The sequence below is a fragment of the Paralichthys olivaceus genome, chromosome 1 (genome assembly GCF_024713975.1).
Source record: "Paralichthys olivaceus isolate ysfri-2021 chromosome 1, ASM2471397v2, whole genome shotgun sequence".
NCBI classification, from domain to species: domain Eukaryota; kingdom Metazoa; phylum Chordata; class Actinopteri; order Pleuronectiformes; family Paralichthyidae; genus Paralichthys; species Paralichthys olivaceus.
Window position 1 is genome coordinate 14,396,116 of NC_091093.1, and position 20,961 is coordinate 14,417,076.

The 20,961-nt window shown below is 40.7% G+C and overlaps 1 protein-coding gene across 5 annotated transcripts; it reads left to right on the forward strand.

Moving 5' to 3' along the window:
• The first annotated feature begins 2,316 nt into the window (after window positions 1-2,316).
• rufy2 (RUN and FYVE domain containing 2) lies at window positions 2,317-20,843 on the forward strand. Of its 5 annotated transcripts, XM_020098833.2 has the most exons (20): window positions 2,317-2,509; window positions 4,495-4,745; window positions 7,755-7,928; window positions 8,095-8,212; window positions 9,197-9,298; window positions 9,419-9,542; window positions 9,984-10,048; window positions 10,147-10,212; window positions 10,568-10,637; window positions 10,878-10,979; window positions 11,126-11,242; window positions 11,339-11,431; window positions 12,144-12,218; window positions 12,305-12,402; window positions 16,478-16,597; window positions 16,861-16,990; window positions 17,086-17,180; window positions 17,389-17,437; window positions 17,580-17,660; window positions 18,565-20,843. In XM_020098833.2, the coding sequence occupies exons 2-20, from the start codon at window positions 4,670-4,672 to the stop codon at window positions 18,706-18,708; spliced, it is 1,899 nt and encodes a 632-aa protein (XP_019954392.1). In that variant the 5' UTR covers window positions 2,317-2,509; window positions 4,495-4,669; the 3' UTR covers window positions 18,709-20,843. The 5 variants fall into 5 exon arrangements, 4 of the variants coding, with proteins under 4 accessions (XP_019954392.1, XP_019954389.1, XP_019954393.1 ...); XM_020098830.2 differs by lacking the exons at window positions 2,317-2,509; window positions 4,495-4,745 and adding an exon at window positions 5,371-6,080; XM_069522576.1 differs by lacking the exons at window positions 2,317-2,509; window positions 4,495-4,745 and adding an exon at window positions 5,391-6,080 and having other exon boundaries at window positions 11,126-11,222; window positions 11,337-11,431.
• Window positions 20,844-20,961: the final 118 nt, after the last annotated feature.

The following is a 20,961-nucleotide window of genomic DNA, read 5'->3' on the forward strand; positions in this document are numbered from 1 at the left end:
TGCCTGTCGTCAGTACCGTCTTCTCTCTTGCGGAGACCTGTCCATCCAACCTCCAGGAGCTGGTCTGTCTTAACCGTAAGAGGCAATCAAAACAAAAACTGACATAAGTCCTGCAGATGCTCTCACCAACGTCAGAGATGAAGACAAACTGTTTCTACTCAGCCTCCTGCCCTCACTGAAGAGGCTTACCATTAAAAAGAGGATGGAGGTGCAGGAGGTGATTTATGCTGCAGAGTTTGAGGACTGACAATAGACAATGAAAACGTAATAGGTGGAAGGGGTTGTTAAGCCATATTTATTTATTATGATCCCTTCAGTTTTCAAATACAATTTTTAAAACAATTATGACTTGAGAACATTTATTCTTGGTGTGCCACCCCTGTTAAAATATATTAATATATAGGTTTAGTTGAACATACATCAAAAGCTTTGTCTCTGGATTTGAATTGGTGATAAGGCAGAACTTGTGGTTCTCGAGGTAACTTCAGGTTTAACTCTTTTACAGGATCCTGGCAGGGACAAAAGAGTTTAATACAAAGGGAGAATCGATAGAGAGCAGCAGTTTTCTTTATAGAAGAGTGGAATGGTTTGTCAGCTCTCGACTTTTCATGTGTCCACGCTGGTTTTGAAACAGAGGGTGAGTTTATCACAATTTATTAGTGCATCACAACTATTCTAATAGTATTTATAGTTTATTTATAATTTAATTAAGCTGCTATTATTTGATTCTGACACAAAAAGAAAATGTGGACTTTTTTTTACTCTATCACTGCAGATCCGAAGATGTATTTTATTTAAAAAAGGATCCAAACACTGTTAAATATTCACAGTCTGACATTACTTTAACTTTTTTTAATCTGCATCACATAATGTTCAATGTTTCATCATGAGACAAAAAATTAAAATAATAATTTAATTTTGCCGGATATTGAAAGCATAACAACAAGCCCCTGGTTGTTCATACTATAAGGTTATTAGTTAATTAGGTGCATATGTACAGTAACATGTCAGCTAATGCAATGAAATACAACAACCCCATAATAACCACTGGTTTTAACCTCATGTTCTTTAATGGAAATTTTGAGGCTGTATGTTGTTATGTTATTGTTGTATTAGACTGTATTATATCATTGCATTAGGTTTTTACTATTATATTCATGTTTGTAAAAATAGGTTAAATATGAACATATTTTTATTTTCTTTGACGTTTAAGCTACCAAGTGGGGAAGTTGACAAACAGTAAATTCCACCCAAAAATAATTCTACTCTCTCAACTTGTCTGTGTGCCGTATTTTCTGTATAAGTAAAGCTCACTGACAGAGCGTATGGTAGCTCTCTTATCTTTCTGAAAAGAAACATTTATACTGTATATATTTTACAAATAAATGTTTTTTTGCTCCTGAAAAAGTTTCTCTTGTTATTTTGGTTATACTCACACTTAATTCCAAGAGAAGCTGCTGCTGAATTTGTTGGTGTTATACTACACACAGTTTTTTATCCAGATTTACATGAATGATTGGCTCTTAAATGTTTGTATTATAATTTATTTATTATTTCCTGCAAAGTGTATAATATCTATTTTATCTTTCATCTCGCTTCTCATTCTTTGCCCCCTGCCTCATCTCATCCTTCAGTAAGAGCTGCACGGATACTGTTTCATTCTCTTAGCTGCCAAGTCATTCACACACCACACACACACACACACACACACACACACACACACACACACACACATACACACACACACTCACACACTCACACACACACACACACACACACACACTCACACACACACACACACAGTCTCTTGTCTGTCTCAAGAAAGTCCTCCCTCTCTGGTTGGTATAAGAACAAACCAGATTGTCCTCTCCTGTCTTCTGCTGTGCATGTGTCCATTCATGTCTTCATGTATTTCATTCACTTGCACAGACGTGTGAGCATGTGTGTGAGTGATCTCCTTCTGCAGTGTGTGTTTTCTCTCTCTTTCAACCCTGTGCTACTCCAACCACAGCACCTCCTCTCCCCTCCTCACTGAATTTATACCCCATCAGCCTCCTCCCTCCCTCCTCCTCTCTTTGCTGTGTTACTCCCAACCCCCTCCCCCTCTCTTAGTCTCCCTGCTCTCTTGTCATTGGGTGCTGTGTGGGGTGATGGTTGTGGTTTCTGTTGGTGATGTCTCCAAGAGTGTGTACCGGCTTACTGCTTCAGAACTGTAGAAGCTCATGTTGATGTAGCAGCACCTTTAGATTATGATGGATAGATGGATAGATAGATGGATAGACATGTGAAAGAGAAGAAAATATCCATGCTTTTTTGTGTCTATCACCTTTCATCTAGGAGCTGCTTCCTGTAGCTGCTATTCGACTGAACAGGATATTATCAAGCTCATCTCAACCAGATTTCACAAACCGTCCTCTGACAGTCCGCACACAGGATCAGTTCATAGACATATCCTATTTTGGACTAAGCTGCCGAACCAAGACTCTTCGCTCTGCTTCTTGCTGCTGAGGTGAGATGCAGCAAGTGCATGATAACACACGTTTAGATAGTGACAGCACATTACGGACGATGATGTGAAATGTGTATTATTTGGTATGATTACAGCCTTCACATGTACACATGTTGTAATAATAACGAGAGATGACTGTATGAGAATCTGTGAGGCATAGCAGCATTCCAGCTCCGGCACTGCTGCAGAATGAAAGGCTGGCTACTACGATGAAACAGCATCACGCCCTTATTGGTGGAGAGAGGTTCCACTAAAGAATACTGATTGGAAAGTCCAGCTGTCTGTCCTGTAAGAGAGCATGCTCCTGCAGAGATTAAGGTGGTCATATGATACAAACACAACCACTCTGGAAGTGGCGTTGAGTAGCGTGTTTGTTTAGGTGTGGTTCAGAGATGATGGGAGAGCGAAAGAGGGTGGAGTAGAGATGGAGAAATGCTGCAAGAGACCCTGAAAAGGAGCTCTTAGAGGCGTATACTTTTGATGTGCAATCAGAATGAACTCCTATTTAAGCTGCATGTGTCAGAATGCAAGATACTGATACATCACAAAACTAAATCAGTTACTTTTTAATACTGTAATGTCATTGTTGCTGAATTTATAAATGCGCTTCTGTATTACCAACAGAAAAATGGGCAGAAATGCAAAATCAAAGTAACGAAGAACGATGAAGAGGATTACATATATTTGCTGTCATCCAGAGTAGAAAAAAAACAACTAAAGCCAAATATTAGTCAAATTTCAGTGGATATAAATACAAACTCACTCAGAAAAAAGTTTGGTCTATGAAAAACAAATACACAGAAAATAAATGGACATTGACATCACAATAGCAACGTCTGGAATTATATATTTTCTGCTGCCTGGATTGAGACACAGAGAATGAACTCGGCCAGTGTTCATGGTCATATGACTCTGGTCAGCCCTCAGCTATTAGGGAGAGAGAGAGAGTATAACAGACGAAGAGAAACCGAACAAGAGAAAACAAAAGAGGGGAAAAGGGAAATGACCAGGGTAATGCAGTGAACTGTCCGATCCGTTCTACCACAGTTTGTCTCATGTGTTGTTATGGATCTATCATTGTACAGCTGGTGCGGATGCAGGTTTTTTCATTCATAACATGGTGAGGTGGAGGCCCACTGGATGTAATCCTCACAAGCCGCTACTCAGGAATAAGGTAAATCTTTGGTAAAGAAAATGTTAGTTTAGGTTGTGACTTTACTTTTTTGTCATGAAGTAAAGATGTGTATCTGAGGGAAGAGCCTTTTGGCAGATATTATTTACGACAGTGCAGGGTGGTGAATATGTGAATGGAGTTTGTATGGATAAGGGAGGAGTTGTGAAGAAGAGAAAGGGAATTTTGAGGAAGTGTTGCAGCCTAAAAATTGAATTTTCATCCATGAATGATATTTAAATTATGAATGACAGTTCTTTTCCAAACAGCTTCTCTTGTGTACGTACTGTATATCATAATCATTTGCATCTGAACATCCTGTTGCCAGCTGATTAGTTTTCCTAGTTTTACCTCCTCACCACCTCAACCAATTTCCATGAAATTTTGTGCTTCCACAGTTTGTCGTGTGGTGGAGCATGACCTAAGGAAGAACCATTACTTCTCGGTGCAGATCTGGATCAGGAGGCAGATCTAGGATTTTTTTCCCCACTTTCTTTAACATTTGAGTTTGAGTTTTCAGAGAATAATTCAGAGATCATGATGAAATAAACATTCATGTTTAGTGGGCTAATATATAAATATTAGTGTGTGCAATTTGGTGCAGATCCAAGTAAAATTCTGGATGTAGTGTTTGAAAGTGTGATTTCATAAAGCAACTGTTGGGTCTGGATGGAGGTATGTGCTCTAGAATGACATTCTAGTCTTGAAAAAGAGAAGAGTTTGCATGCCAGAAGCATTTGTTTACCTTGAATACTTTATTGACGTTGATGAGTCTTATTCAGTCTCACTCTCTTTGCTGTCTCTTCTGTTCCAGACATCCCTGTCCAGCTCAGCAGAAGCCCAGCACATGTGGAAACTGGGGTTAATCCAGAACAAACTGGAAGAGCCCACATCTGGAACAGTGCAATCTGAGTCACACCAGTTTATGTTAGACCAGACAGGACTCAGCGGTCTGCTTGATCCATAACCTCTGTGCCAAGGCAGTGGACATGTACTCCCCTCAGAGTCTTCACCGCTGGGGCATCACTCATAGTGAGAGCATGGAGCGGTTAGCCTACAGCCAAGGTAAGGGGATTATTGCCATTTGAATGACATATCATATCTGTTTTAAGGTGAGGGCCATAGAATTTAAAAACAGAGTTACATCATACAGACAAAACCCCTCACATACACACTAACAATGATAGCACAGAGTCCAGTGACAGACAGACATGGCTCACATAAACCCCCTGAACTCTTTAAACAGCTGGGTTCTTAAAGGGATTTTGATTGATTCCACAGAATCAGCCGATCGTAAAGATGTAGGTGGGACTTTCCACAACTTTGGTGTTGTTGTCTCAAACGTCCTCTTAAGTCTTAAAATTGGTGTGTGGGATTTAAATAGTCTGATCTGAGAAAGTGAGTGGATGGATGTGGAAACTGAATTCTCTGTACTTTTCTTTTCACATCTCTTCCAACATTTGAAGTATCTTTGTACCACTCCAACTTATTTCTTGAGCTATGAGCTGTAATGAGCTGTTATACTGAGATCAGTATAAACCGGAGTCAGATGCTCGGATGATAAAACCGATGGTGCTTGTGATCATAAGGAGCCAGGTGTTGTTCTGACTTCCAGCAGCAGGGGGCAGCAGGTCCCGAGCAGGGCGGTGAAACCATTACGTAGTTTTCCTTTGTGTCTTGTGAGCGTTTAGACCCCGCCCCTCCCTCCGGAGGGTGCAGCGGCTCCACGAGCAGCAGCAGCCGAGCACCGCCGATCTCTGCCGGCTGTAAACAAACCTCCAGCCCGCCACTATGTACGGAGAGGAGCCGTTCTCCAAGCCGCGGCTCCCCGCGCTGTGTCCCCCGGTGCTGACGTCCACCACCGACCGCTGTCTCTGCTGAGCCCCCCGCGACACAACGGCTCGTCTCTAAACGCGACACCCAGACCTGTCATCGCTTCGGCCGGGGCGGTGCTATCACAGGTATCCGCGTGCTAATGGTGGCCCGCTAGGATTGTACGCCCAAGACTGCTCGGTTAGCAAACTGTCAATATATCGGCGTGTTGTCGCACTCGACCCCCGCGTTTAGCTGCGCTCACTTGTCCGCGGAGGTCCGCGAACATGGCATCGTCCGCAGAGCAGGACCTGGCTCTGTCTGAGGCGGACAGCAGCAAGGAGAAGACTCAGGTGTTTGGGATCCTGAGGCTGCAGGAGGAGAAGTGTGCCGCCGCTGCTGCTGCCGCGGACAAAGCTCACAGTGGCAGCGCGGTGAGAGGAGGAGGAGGAGGAGGAGACGGAAGATGGCAGGCTCCGATCTTCGCTTTGGCCAGAAAAGCGTCTGAGACCATTTCAGGGAGCATTCACGTCCTGCCCAAAGTGTCGGAACACAGGACGTCTCTGCCAGGGGAGTGGGCCGTTCAAGGTAGAGCAGCCATCTGGGGACGGTGTGTGTGTTTGTGTGTGCGTGCATGTGCGTGTGTGTCTGTGTGTGTTGGATGGTCCCTGGTAATTAATAACAGATCTGATGACACCCAGTTACTGATTGTTTCATGTCTTTAACCCTGATCAGCCTCTCTACACATAATCTGTATTATTGAGTCAGGTGACAGATGCAGCACAGTTACAGAAACACTTAAAGCTGGTGTGACAAACCCAGTTGTGTCTCCTCTCTGTGTGTTAATCTCACTGATCCTCACTGTCTGCGTGTGGACAATTGGTTTATAATGGATGAGCTCTGCTGTCGTGGTACATCCTCATCTGATAGCAGAGTGCTGCTTCACACCAACTCCACTGCCCGAGGCATCACATGCTGCACTGATTAATACAGATGGAGAATAATGTAAAGCTTGCTTTCTCCTTAGGGAACATGACACTGACATGTTTTTTCACACTGTGTCTCTGTGATGTTGTGCTTGGTTATTGACAATTCTATAATTCAAATGTAAGAGCTCCACTGTGCATAGTTTCCCATCAGCCATCAGCAATTACACTCTCAAAAACATATTTTGTTTCTGACAGCTTTCACATGTACCTCACAGAATTTCATTTGAAACGGTGTTGATTTTGTGACTGCAGCTTTTAACAGAGACAGAAATTTAATGACACTAAATTCTAGATCACAAAGTCAGTTTTACGGATGCGTGAAGTTGCAGGTTGTCTAGGGGTTAATGTTTTTTTCCACTATATCCTCAGGGCTCTCTGCCCCAGGGCACCTGGCAGTTGTGTATCGCCCAAGACATCATCTGTTGATTTGTGGGCTTCCTCCAGGCCAAACTGCAGGGGCAATTAAGCCCCTCCTATTGATAGCAAACATTGTTGTGGACATTTTTCTGTGCACGTCTGTTGTTTGGTTATACATTAACCCAAAAGTCCAGGTGAAGAACATTTAAAAAAACCTCTTCTCTGTAGGAGGGAATAATCTCTGGCCTGGGAGGTTCTCTAAAGTGTTCTATACTGTGGATTATATAGTGAGTAGTGAGTGATTTTGGACTCCACCTTGGGTCAGGTTGAAACTGAGTGGAACCATGGAACCATATGACGTCACAAAACTAATAACAATAACAGGTCCAGAGATTGTCTCACCCTAACAAGTGCTCCAAAATTGAAAGGACAGTGGAGCTGTCAGTCATTTTGTCCACACCAACATAGTCCTGAGGAGATGTCTGCTAAAAACAGAAAGCTCTGTGTGGGTGGACTATTGCAGTGCAGAGAACCATATTCAAAAAAAGCAGTTTCATTTTATTTAGTCAGTTCTAGCAGCAGTTTATTGTAGGTACAGTATTGACACACTTGTTTTGCTACTTGCAGAAGAATGTAGGTACTGAGTGTTGAATTTGTTATTCAAAGGCTAATTAATATCCAGCTTTAGAAAGATGATTGCAATTTGTTCACATATACATACATTATGAAGTGTTTCTTCTTTTGTCTGAAGCTCTGTTCAATTGCACTGACCTGACACAGAAATGTAAATGTACGTTGATGTGCAGTGTGGAGTTTGCCTTCACCGTATTTGCATTACATTCATTAAGCCTCCCTGTAGTAAGACTTTTTTTTTTGTTTTAACATAAAGTTTAATTCATGTGTTTTTGTCCTGAAGCCCTGCGAGACCCCATGACAATGGAGCGAGCCAACCTGCTGAACATGGCCAAGCTGAGCATTAAAGGTCTGATTGAGTCGGCTCTGAGCTTCGGACGCACACTGGACTCAGACTACCCCCCCCTGCAGCAGTTCTTTGTTGTCATGGAGCACTGTCTCAAACATGGCCTCAGAGGTAAAAAGGAGAAGGGCTGTTTTAAATTGTGTCAGGTGTGGGTGCTGTGTTTATGTGTGCTACCCCTGTTTTGATATTCATATTTCATGTCCAAGCAGCAGAAGCGTGTGTGCATGTGCCTTCCTCAGGGCTTTGTCTGACTCCTCTTCATCTCTCCTGTCTCCAGTGAAGAAGTCCTTTCTGGGCTTTAACAAGTCCCTGTGGGGTCCTCTGGAGCTGGTGGAGAAACTGTGTCCTGAAGCAGCAGAGATTTCAGCCTCTGTACGTGACCTGCCTGGACTAAAGTAAGGAATACATCTCTGTGCACACATATCTGCACACACTCCCGTACACATGGGTAACATGAGAACCAGATCAGGGAAGTACCTGAATGTCGTTTATTTCCACTTCACCTTTCCCCTCGCTGTTGCCTCACTTTTACTCTTAGTCTTTAAGCTCTTTGTAGAAACTTGAGTATATGCGTTTTCCAAACCTGTAACAAGCACAGTCAGTGTTATTTTATTATATACCTTTTAAAATCAGTATTTAATGTTGCAGTTGTATATTTACCATTTGTGAACTTGTGTATCTTACTACAGCTGCCTGTGACTGTGACTAACAAAAACATCAACTTAGCAACATTAAAAACCCTGCTGGAACATCCTATGTCAACATTCAAGCTGTGTCGCCAAATGGCTGTAGTCAGCAGCCTCCTGCTATCGCTCATTCATGCACATGATTTACATTTCATGCTTTACTGTGTTAACCAGTCATCAGTCAAGTGAGTAATATTCGTTTCTCGTACGATCTAGTAAATGGGGAACCTTCATGTTGTTTTAGATGAAAAACTGTGTCTGTTTCCTTTACTGGTGCTGAGTCAGACCAACAGCTGTGTTGCAGACGCAGGGCAGCGTTTTTCAACAATAAGTATGGCCTGAAAGGTTTGTTGCAAGACAGTGCAGACTTTGCCCGTACCTGCAGTTATTCTCTAAGATAATGTTAAGGAATAAAATCATTCCCTGAGTCAGAGTGGAATTGGATGAGCCCACACAACTGTAGATGGCATTAAATAGCTCAGGTCAGGGGGAAAGAAATCTGTTGAAAAGGTTATTGTTAAACATTAAATGAAAAGAATGTCTTGGTCTGGCTCAAATTATGAGAGACCAGAGGATAAAAGAAAGTCACTATGTCCCAACTGCCACCAGCTTAAAACCCTCAGAGCCTCCCTACAATATAACCTTACAATTAATGTATATGATTAATGTATATGTGTGTGTGTTGTCATCCAGGACTCCTCTCGGAAGGGCCAGGGCGTGGCTGCGTCTGGCTCTCATGCAGAAACGGTTGGCTGACTATCTGCGACTCCTCATCACCAGAAAAGACCTACTCAGGTACACACACATAAATACACAATCAAGGTGTATGTTTTGTAGAATATACGTGTTGTATTTTGAGAACAAACTTCGATTACAGAAACTATTAATTATAACCTAGTGTATCTTCCTCCACAGTGATTTCTACGAGAACTCAGCCCTGATGCTGGAGGAGGAGGGAGCAGTGATTGTGGGCCTGCTGGTGGGCCTGAATGTCATCGACGCCAACCTATGTGTCAAAGGCGAGGACCTGGACTCTCAGGTGACCACTTTTCTGAAACCATATTCAGCCATTTGACTGGAAAAATACATTTACACAGAACATTATATATGGTCTTAATCTGCGTATGCCCTCTGGACACAGTCTCCAAATTTACAGCTGAATGTGCCATTTTCTCCTTCACGATGCCTGGATTATTTTACAGATTTAACAATGGTGATTTCTCAATACTATTGTTGGCATTTAATAGTGGCTGATCACATTTGAATTGTTTGAAATCACTTTCCCGTGTGAATTTTGAAAAACAACCAACATTCCTCATTTTTAAGTTGCTTTGGTTGGTTACAGCAGCTCAGTTCCTAATAACTCGGTTCACCAGATCAATAGTTGTGCAACACTCACATACTCAGCAGATGCTTCCTTCCTCGGGGGAGGAAATCAGCTAAGCTTTTACTCAGGTTTTATTTTCATGCTCTTTTTAAGGTTGGGGTGATTGATTTCTCCATGTACTTGAAAAACGACATCGATGATTACAGGAGCGAGGAGAGGTATGATCAGTCATTGTTGCTGTAGTTTATTTAATACACCGGGTCCCTTTTTAAATTTAATGCAGAACTATATTTTATGTCTGTTTCCATGACAACAGGAATAGCCAGATAGCATCCATCTTGGATCAGAAGAACTATGTAGAGGAACTGAATCGACAACTCAAGTAAGTATCATTTATTGAAAACTGAGCTGTCTGCAGGTTTTCTCCAGATTTCATGGAGATGATAGCGTTACAAAGTTTTGGGTTTAAAATGGAGTGTGTTATTGTTTTATACAAGCACTTCTTTATTTCTTCCTCACATTAAACTTTACCTCTGTAGCTGATATATGTTGAAAAAGATCCAGTAACATAAAATCAGAGGAATGAAAAGTTCTCTTGATGTTTACAAGTTTGCTGTAAATTGTACCACAAATACTATATAAATGATGGCACAATAAACTCTTTGAGACTATGTATGAACAAATGAAATTAGTTTAATTATAATATTATTTTTTTTTGTGTGTATTTGTACATCTAGCTCCACAGTCCATGGTCTCCAGGGCAGAGTGGACTCTCTGGAAAAGTCCAACTCCAAACTCATAGAAGAGGTGAGACAGAATGTCTGTATATTAGAATATTAGAGTGAAGATGAAAGAGGAAACTGTAAAATCAGCTGTTAATTAAATCAAAACATCTTACTATTTCAACAAAATGTTTTCGTGCCATATTTACTTCATGACTAAAATGCACTCAGTCAAACATTATTGTATCATTTTGGTTCACCTGCTGTTACTGGCATAATTAATTGTCTACATGCCTCATATGTTTCTTCATGTGTGTATGTGCAGTTAGCCATAGCCAAGAACAACATCATCAAACTGCAGGAAGAGAACCAGCAGCTGAGGAGTGAAAACAGCATCATTCTGCTGAAAGCACAACAACATTTAGAGGTACACACACACACACACACACACACACACACACACACACACACACACACACACAAACATGTACGTGCTGTTTTAGTATACATTTTGCCATTTAAAGTGACATTTATAACCCGTAGATATAAACCTTGTACATGTTCTTTTTCTAGGTGACCCAAGGTGATGTGTCATTGGAGAGAGACACTTACAAACAGTCTCGTCAGGGTTTGGATGAGATGTACAACGAGGCCCAGAGACAGCTGAAGGAGGAATGTCAGCTCAGACAGGTCACATTACAGCTGCTTTGTGATACAAATGCATGTGCTATACATGCTGACTGTGTAATAAATGATCATTTATGTAATTTTGCTGTATTTTTTTAGGATGTGGAGAATGAGTTAGTTGTCCAGGTGTCGATGAAACAGGAAATGGAGCTGGCCATGAAACTTCTGGAGAAAGATATTCACGAAAAACAGGTTTGACTTCCCTCCATTTTCTTTTTTGACAGTACAGAAAGGATGCTGTGTGTCTCCATAGCAACCTACAGAGTGACCAACTGAATACAATCACAAAACTTGATTCAATAACGTACAAACATGCCAGACCTGTGCGCACCTGAGGCTGAGTCAGTAATCTTGTGCTCGTCTCTCTGGTACCAGTGACAGGCCTCAAGCCCCCAACCATGTGAACTCTGTAACTTAAACAGCCCCAGCTGACATTCGTAGTCAAGATGTGACATACAGATGATGCCATGATGGCTTTATCATGACTTTTTCAGGGAAGCTGCTGGGATCATTAAAACAATATCAGCAGCTGAATCAGCTGTCACACTGAGAAATGATTCCTGCATCTTTATCAATGGGGGTGTATTTATGTTATGTGCTGCTACATGTAGTTTGACCTATTTTAATTTCAGCTTGCATAGTATTTCTACATGAAATTTAAAATGACTCAAGTACAACTAACCTCCAAAAGTAATAATCAGTGCTGAGATCAGTCTTCTTGGGATAAAGAAGTAAATTCATGAATGAAATGCAAACGGAAAGCATCTAAAATCAAATATAAATGAGAGGTAATTTCACTTCTGTTGAACTGCTGTAGAAAATCAGAAGCATTCATATGACAGTGTGAACAGTGCAGCCAGAACTGGGCCACAACACAGCTATGACCTTTGCTTTCAATTAACAGGACACACTGATTGGACTGAGACATCAACTGGACGAGGTCAAATCCATCAATGTAGAAATGTACCAGAAGATGCAGGTACACACACACAAGCTCACACTTAACTTCATATCATCTGTAAGACTAATAAATGAAGTAGAAATATTGTAATCTTTCTTTCTTAGTCGTCCGATGAGGAGATGAAGAAGAAGAACGATATGATCACTCGTCTGGAGGAGAAGACCAACCAGATCACTGCCACCATGAAGCAGCTAGAACAGAGGTGAGATACGCTATCTGTAAAGACACAGCCCACACTCTAATCACAACAGGAAACCCACTCTGTCCCCTGTGTCTCCTCATCAGCCGCCTAAACCACGTTCTGTGTTCTTTGAGCAACAGTTTTCTTTTATTTAGCTGAAAATACACAAAAGCCCTTTGGGAAAGTTCAATCATCTTGGAGCCCTTTTAACTGCACTGACAATGACATCACCACACAAAATTATATAAGAAGTGATTTAGCTGAGAAAGGAATACTTCTCCATCCAAACGTTCAGGTTAGTTTTCTATCTTAAATGGTTTCGAATATTATTAAGAGTTCTGCAGAATTTATCTACGCAGCTATGCAGAAGAGAATTCGGGAAATGGGGGGAAAAGTATTTGAGCCTTCTGCCCCATCACTAGTGGGCAGACCTCTCCTCAGAAACAAGTTAGGAGGTAGAAATGCCTTGTGTTTCCTATCAGGCTTACAGTACAAACCCACCAAAAGTGACATCACTAGGGGTTTTAACTGACATTGCATTGTGGGATGTGATTGGTAAGAGTTTCATCTGCTGAGCTGAAGCCAACATTGTCTATTGTGATCTATTTAGTTGACGGCAGTTTAAACAGTAGCCAGATTTAGACAGTATGTGGTCTCTGTTATGTGAAATAATAGATTTCTTAGGTTTGTCACAGGCACATTGAAACTCTCAAGGAAAAGAACAAGCATGCAATTTCACAGAATGACTGTAGCTGTTGTTAGGCCTTCACCTACTAACTACATCTATCACAAGGTGAGATACAGTATGTGAGTTTCTGAGTAGTTTCACTGTGGAAGTCTTTGATTAATCGTGCCTGATAAGATACACTGCAGATATTTTCATGCATATTCTCTCAGTCTGTGTGTAAGAGCTCAATCTCTGCATCAGTCATTTTAAAATCTGCTGTTTCATTGATACTTTACGATCCCTCCTCACTCCCATCGTCTCACAGTCAACACTGTCCATCCCTCCCCTCACCTCTCCCATTGGTTTAAATCTGTTCCATCCTCTTTGTGATTGGTTGTGAATGTTTTTTGCTGCTCTGAAGGTTTATGTAGGCTTGAAGTACACAGACCCTGGCTGCACTTGTTATTTTCAGTGCAAGTTTTGTTGCAACTGAAAAAAGTCTGATGTAAAAAATGTTGTGATTAGAACTATTTAAAATCCAATTATTTACCATGGCATCTAATCAGAAATAACCCCCCCTCTTTAAATTTAACATGTTGACGTCAGAGATCTAACTACTCTTATGTTGATGGTATAGCTTTCTGCACAATTCACCTAAAAACTCTGGTCGTATTCAATTATATGACCTTATTACCTTTCTGTGCTTCTCTTCCCCACCTCTTATCATTACTCATACACTCACTGTAAGAGCAAATATATCCACACTGCAGAAATCTTATCACAGAGTGAACCTGGCAGCCTGAACCAGATTTTGGTGTTTTGATCCCTTTCATTTGCACTTCCTGTCGTGCTCGTGATGTTAAAAGCTTCTCAAAGTGTTCAGTGTAACCGGGGCCAAAAATACTGATGTATTGACATCCTTTCTTCCTTCCTTCCCTCCTTCCTTCCTTTTTCTCCTTCTTGCCTCCCTCCCTTTTGCCTCTTTTGTACCATCCATCCAATCATTCTTCCATTTTGCTCCCTGGAAACTTCCATGTTTATTTTATTTTCCTGATTTTCATCCATGCTCCTCTGTGCAGCGATAAGGACCTGCTAAGTCAGACCAGGACACTTGCTATGTCATTTGTTAAGTGTGCCAGCACAGACACGGAGCATCAGTACAAGCTAGTCAAGGACATCTCCTTCTGAGGACAGACACGCACACACACAAGGACACACGATTACTTATGAATGAATTAATACATGGACTTTACCTAAAGAAAGGGACATTCCTGTGTTTTTGCACATAATATTCAGATGGTTTTGTAGCCTGAGTGCAGCCACAGATTCAGATGAAACTGGAACACATTGTTTTGGTCTTTTTTAGTTAATGAAACATGGTCATCACCACCACAAGATGTTCTTTAGTTAAATTGCATTCATATGACTTAAGCAGCTTGGTTTGTGCTAAATGAGGAAAGAAACTTTTCTCAAAGTCAGATACAGTAAGTATAGGATTATTACCTCAGTTACACTTTAATAGAAACTGAAAGAAAACATTTTAAAATAATCATACTACTTTATCTATTCACTAACGTGCTCAGGCATGCACACACACATACATACACATGGTAGGCTTTCTTCCAGTAGTCAGTTTATATGCAGTATCATTAACAGTAAGATAATAGACAAAATGGGCTCTGAATTGTAATTTAAGAGGCATCGTTGTTGTTGTTGTTGTTCACGCTGAGTTAGAAGAAATAACAATGAGCTGTCCCACTCATAACACAACTACTGAGTGGTTTTATCCTGGATCCTCCGAGCTGCTGGTTGGCAGAGTTGAGCGACGGTAGTATTTACCGTAGGGACCGTATAGAAGTTATTGTGGAGGGGTTACACATTAGGTGTTCTACTTTCTTGCCGGTGCACATTGCTGAAGGAGTGAACTGGTGTTTTCCTACAATTTTTCCGATCTTCCCGTCCTCCTAATAATTTTCTTTCCCACCTGTAATGGCATCCGTGTAGGCTCTGCTGAGATTAGTGAGTAACTGCTACTGTGCTTTGCAGATGGAACTGTTTTTACGTAGTGTAGACGACAATGTTTAGGTAGAAGTGAGAGAGGTGACATGAAAACCATCATATAACCTATAACCATAGTGATTCTACTGCCTTTTGTCACAGTCAGTCGCTGGTTTGCGCTGCATGTGTTGCACCTCCCGACCTGCTTCTGACTGACAGTGACCCTCACTGTGCCTGAAATCACTCCCTCATTCACTCACATCTCCCTATTTAACACCCACCCAATAGTTTACTCAATGGTGAGTAAACTAGCAGCAATTTGAGCAGCAAATTGAAATTTCAGGCACAATCATAATTTTGTGTCATCACTGGTATGTAACATTTAAGATAATTTAAGATTTTTATATCTAAAAAATCTTCAAAATATATAGCATACATTTCACACTACAATGTGAACATTCAAATAAAATTGCAGAGGGTAAATTACAAGAGAGCGATTTCAGTCACAGCCTATCTCTTTCTTGCTGTTTGTCTCACTGAAGATTCACCAAAACTGAAAACCTTGTGGGATTGTGTCACAGGTCACAGGTCACAGTTTGTATATGATCAGTGGAACCAGCAGCTTCATGTGCTTTGTTTCTGCAGAACAGACAGTCGAGCCCAGTGTGAAGTTAGTTACTAAAGCTGTAAAGCTCTGGAGCCTCTGTCAAAGGGACCCTGAATGTGTTGTTCTGTCTCGTCTTGGCATTTTATTGACTTTTGTGATCAGGACGTAATCATCCTACCTATGTTCATAGTACTGCAACTCATCTCAATTTGTAGAGGAATAAAAACTCTGTACAGCCGGTGAAAACTCACAACTACTGTCTTTTACCACCATGACAAATAAAGTTAGATGTTTGGAAATTGGTGTGGATGATCTTTTTTTATTTGCAGTTTTTAAAGTGGATCTCTAAAATCTATAGTAAAACTCAAGTAAAATCCTCATATGCCCAAAAACTTGCTCTGAAATAAGCTTCCTCCCTCTGTTATATTGCGTGAAAAACAATAAAACAGCATATTTTTCAAAATCAAAACGCTATGGTTGTTAAAAGTAAGTAAGTCTTAATTTCCCTCGCAGTGCTCAAAGATGCTGCAATCAGTTCGTTATTCTTTTTATTTCTTGTCCATTCAGTTCCCTCAAGTCGATATATTATTGTTTTTATCATATGTCTTTATTTTGGACTCATCTGCCCTTTGTATTCGTCACTGAGCTCATGGTCCGCCTCTCATCCCTGCACTCTTAAATTTTACTCTGGTGTTGTAACCATGCAAATTACAATGCCGTCCTTCACCCCAAACTTCTCCATTTACCCTCATCCATCGCTCCTTCAACCCCTCCAGTTTTTTCTCTCCTTGGTCCTGAGTTTGTCCCTGGTTATAATGGTGCAGATTACAGGAGGCTGAGAGGCACCGCACGTCGGCCGAGGAAGGAACCCGACGCTTCAAGCTGGACTTCGCCAACAAGGCCGACAGCCTGCAGCGGCAGATCGAACACAGAGAAAGACAACTGTAAGGAAAATACCCTCAAACACAGACTAACTGGTAGAATCACGCTTCCACATACACCAACATTTAACACCTGGACAATGAGCTGTTGATGTTAATGTTCTGAAAACTGTCATGGGCCTCATCTCCCTTAACAGAAGGAGTCTTTCCTTAAATTGTTTATTGTGATTTGAAAAAGCAAGACAAACAGTTAATACAAATATAAATCAGCGTGTCCTCCTCACTCTTGTTTGTGTTGCATGTATATGTTTGTGGTGCGTCTGTAGCCAGCAGCTGGAGACAGACCTGAAGATCGAGAGGGAGTGGAGACAAACGTTACAAAACGATCTGGACAGAGAGAGAGAGTCTGTGTCTGAGCTCAGCACAGAAGCGCTGCAGATCAACGGACTAAAAAAGGTCAAAAGAGAGGGAGAAAGAAACATACCAAGTGTATAATGTTATCGTGCATGTGATGAATATCTTCTCTTGTTTGTGTTTTAATATTTCTCCAGGAATTCCATCGTCTCCAGGATGAAAACATTCAGCTCAAGACCATCTGTGAAGACCAAGAACGAGCTCTCGAGGAGTTGGGCTCCAAACTCAGCGAGTACGTAATGATCAAATCACAAATGTTGGTTTTCATGTTTCCTTAAGAATAAAAATCAGCCCTTTAAAAACATGTATTCTAATCGGTGTAAAGTTGTTTTCATTATTATTTCAGCTACAAAATCTGTTGTATCTTAATTTAAATCACAAATTTTGCATTCTTGCAAACTAGTGTTCCCAACAAGCTGTTTAATTCTTGTCATCATCAGATCCAAACTGAAGATCGAGGACATCAAAGAAGCCAACAAAGCTCTTCAGGTAAAGCAGCGTTCAGTTGAAGAGAAACAAACATCCTGAATCTAAACCTTCTCACTCAGCAAGATCTTGAGTGTTAGATAAGATTCTATCAGAGCGTCAGTATAGTTTGTTGTGTTAAGATTTGACGTGTGTGTTGTTTCAGGGGGGTCAGGTGTGGTTGAAGGACAAGGAAGCCAGCCACTGCAAACTTTGTGAAAAGGAGTTTTCCATTTCAAGACGAAAGGTCGGTTTTCTATTTCTGCATTAAAAATCCCACCCAGTCTCAGCTGCTGTTGAGAATAATCTGAAGGCCTGTGTTTGTTGCTGAGTCCACAGTCTTCAACCCATAAATTGAAATGTTAACTGAATGAGATATCTCAGGAACACCACAGGGAAAGGTTTTACTCAGTCTCAAGATTAACTGAAATGTGGGTGGTCAAAGGTCACTAGTGCACACATTTTGTAAATGTGATTTATCAGCTGTGCCCAGAGGGAATTCTGCTACATTTGGGTCAATAATTGAATTGAAGGATGACCTGATTAGATTTTGGAGGCCAAAGGTGTCAGTGACCTCATAACATATCTTTTAACTCAATTATTAATATGTTTAATATGACAAAATACATTTAAAACCTTTTATTGAATTCCTTTAGTCTTCACTACTTATCAGTCTGGACAGACATGAATGTAAACTGACACACAAGGATGCAATTCTTGTTTCCTGGGACAATCATCAGGCTTAGATCTCAGTCAGTAATCTGAAAAGTGTTTTACATTGAAGTCCACAATCCTCAATCCCTTGCTAAGTGAGATCCCAAGTTAGATACCTCTTGAATAATATATATATATATACCCGTAAATTATAGTGTCCAGCATAAAAAGCAGTATGTTGATAATGCATGTACAAGTGTTAGAAATGTCTTGTGATAACCTGTCACTTGAGGTTAGGTTGGCTTTTGGGAAGGCGATGAAAGATATTTCCCCTTTGTTAAATTTGAATCCATAATAAAGGACTCAGTTAATAGAAAATGAATCATGACATGAATCAAGAGTAAATTTCATCAACTTGACAGTTTATATGTATTTGCAATCCCAACACAAACAGCAGTATTTTTGTTCAGTGTTTCCAACTCGTTCTCTGTCTGCAGCACCACTGTAGGAACTGTGGGGAGATTTTCTGCAACAGTTGCTCTGACAACGAGCTTCCTCTGCCGGCCTCGCCAAAACCAGTCCGAGTGTGTGACACCTGCCACGCCCTCCTCCTCCAGCGATGCTCCTCCAACCCTACGTGAGGGAGTCCCACTCTGCTGTCAGGACTGTTTCCATCTATCAGAGCTGACACTCTCCAGTCCTCCTCCTGTAAGAACCCCCCCCCCAACTGACCTGAACAGTGTTTGCTGCTAGGAACGGATCCTGTGCATGGATGTGAAGGACAATTGATCAGTCTGCTAAACATGTTGAAGAAGGAAGAATCTCAAAGACACAGTCACCTCAAAGTCGTTTCTCTCTCAGGTCTGATGTCACTACTTTGTCTGCACAATATCCACTGTGTTAAATAACAGTTCACTATTTAGGCCTAGGCTGCTCACTGGGTACCTGAGAAATTGGGAATCGAAGTGTCTGCTTCAGTATCATAAACAATCATGACACGCCTCTGTCAATTCAGTTCTACTAAATATAAATCTGTTTTACCAATTAAACCATTAATTTACTGCCAATTTTAAATCAATGATCACAGAAATTTGATTTTGCCTTTGACTCACTCCAAGTGTTGCACTAGTTTTGCTCAGAGAGCGACATGACAGCAACACAATATAACAAAGTTAAAAGGTAATAAAAGAAAGGCTGTTACTGGTGGGATGATTAAAAAATACTTTACGTTGAACTGATAGTGAAACTGCAGTGAAGAGCACAGCTGCAGCTTCGTGCAGATGTTTTTCTCAACCTTCAGTCACATGTTTTGTTACACACATCAAGCAGTAAGTGCAAAGCCAAATACATGAGATTATATAATTTATATACCCACAGTACGGTGGCATTGTTACTGTTGAGCGTGACTCCAGATCCCCTTTATCTGAGGAACAGTGACACAAAGTGACATATAACTTTAAACTGGGTATATTAGCTTAAGTTAAAATCTGTGCCACAAAATGACCTACATTTTTTTGTTTTCAATGTTTTAAGTTCAGTTGTTTCAGAAAGCATCATGAATCTATTTTGTTCCTCCCATCATCAAAGGCCACAGTATGTTATGAAAAAGTCTGACTCATCAGATCTAAATATTCAGTGTGTAATGACACACCAGTTCCAGGAACAGTCATTCACTCTGTGTCTGCCATAACCAGACGAGTTCCCCATGAACACCCGATCAAAGGAACTAAAGAGGTTTTTTTGAACAATGTTAAAAAATGGTGCTAACTGTGCCTGTGTAAATGCAATGAATATTATCGACTTGGTGCCAAAATTAGCCCTGTAACTGTAGCAGCCCTAGCTTATACTAGCCATGCAAGCAGTCTTCATTAAAGGCATATTTCACTGTTTGATAGACAAACCAATGCAGTGGATTCTGCATGAAGGACCAAGAGTAGCAACAGATGTCTTCACCACATATTTAGTGACTGATTTAAATTGAAGTCAGTCTCTACAACTGGCTCTTTGCACCACTGATGGCTGTTAGTGAAGACAAAGCCACAAAGTATGTTTGAACACTTTCCAATCATATATAATACTTGTAATATAGATTGATTTTAACGTATTTATAATTAATTGGGTTTTATACTCATTCATTATGAGTCCAGGGAACTGGTTTTGAGTTTACCCTGTTAACTTGAATTTAGATGTAATCTGTTGTAGAAGAACCACATTTTACTGTTGCTCCATTCCTGAGAAGCAAAGTCTGAAACTCTACACGATGTTTTCTTTATTAAATCAGGATAGAAAGCTTGAGTTTTGTGAAATTGATGCTGATGACTGTGTTTCACTGACAGGTTATGAATTCCTATAGCACATTCTGGTTTTGCACTCCTACACAATGTTTACAACCTGTGAATTTTTTTAAAGGACAGTAAGTATTCATTCCCGTGAGATAAAACAGACCTGGGTTGATTTCAGTTTCAAGTGTTTTCTTGTCACAAATATTTGTAAACTATCTCACATTTTATCATATAATCATAGAAAGTTGTACAAGGAAATGCTTCTGAAGTGCACCCAGGCCTGAAACACTGAGCATAGTGTTGCTCTTACAAATCTCCCAGCTTTCAGTGGGACTTGTACAGTGTTAATACGACTGTATGTTGTATATACACAGTGTTGATTATCACTGTGGCTCTTTAGCTTACTAAATCCTGCCACTTTAATATCAGCTCTAGTGCCAATGGTTTGTTGCCTTGACTTTCAGATTCAGATTAAATCAAGATACAGACAATGATTTGTGTTGGTTACTGTCATTTCAATGGATGTGAGTTTCCTACTGTTTTAGCTGCTGTTGTTGCACTGTTGTCCAGTTTAAATCAGTCAAGTCTAATTTGTTTAGTTTCTTCATTACA

Excerpts from the sequence above, each read along its gene's own strand:
- rufy2 (XM_020098830.2), top strand. The coding sequence starts at position 5,780 with ATGGCATCGTCCGCAGAGCAGGACCTGGCTCTGTCTGAGGCGGACAGC. Across the intron at positions 6,081-7,754 it reads AGGGGAGTGGGCCGTTCAAG|CCCTGCGAGACCCCATGACA; the intron begins GTAGAGCAGCCA and ends TTTGTCCTGAAG. Across the intron at positions 17,661-18,564 it reads TTTCCATTTCAAGACGAAAG|CACCACTGTAGGAACTGTGG; the intron begins GTCGGTTTTCTA and ends CTCTGTCTGCAG.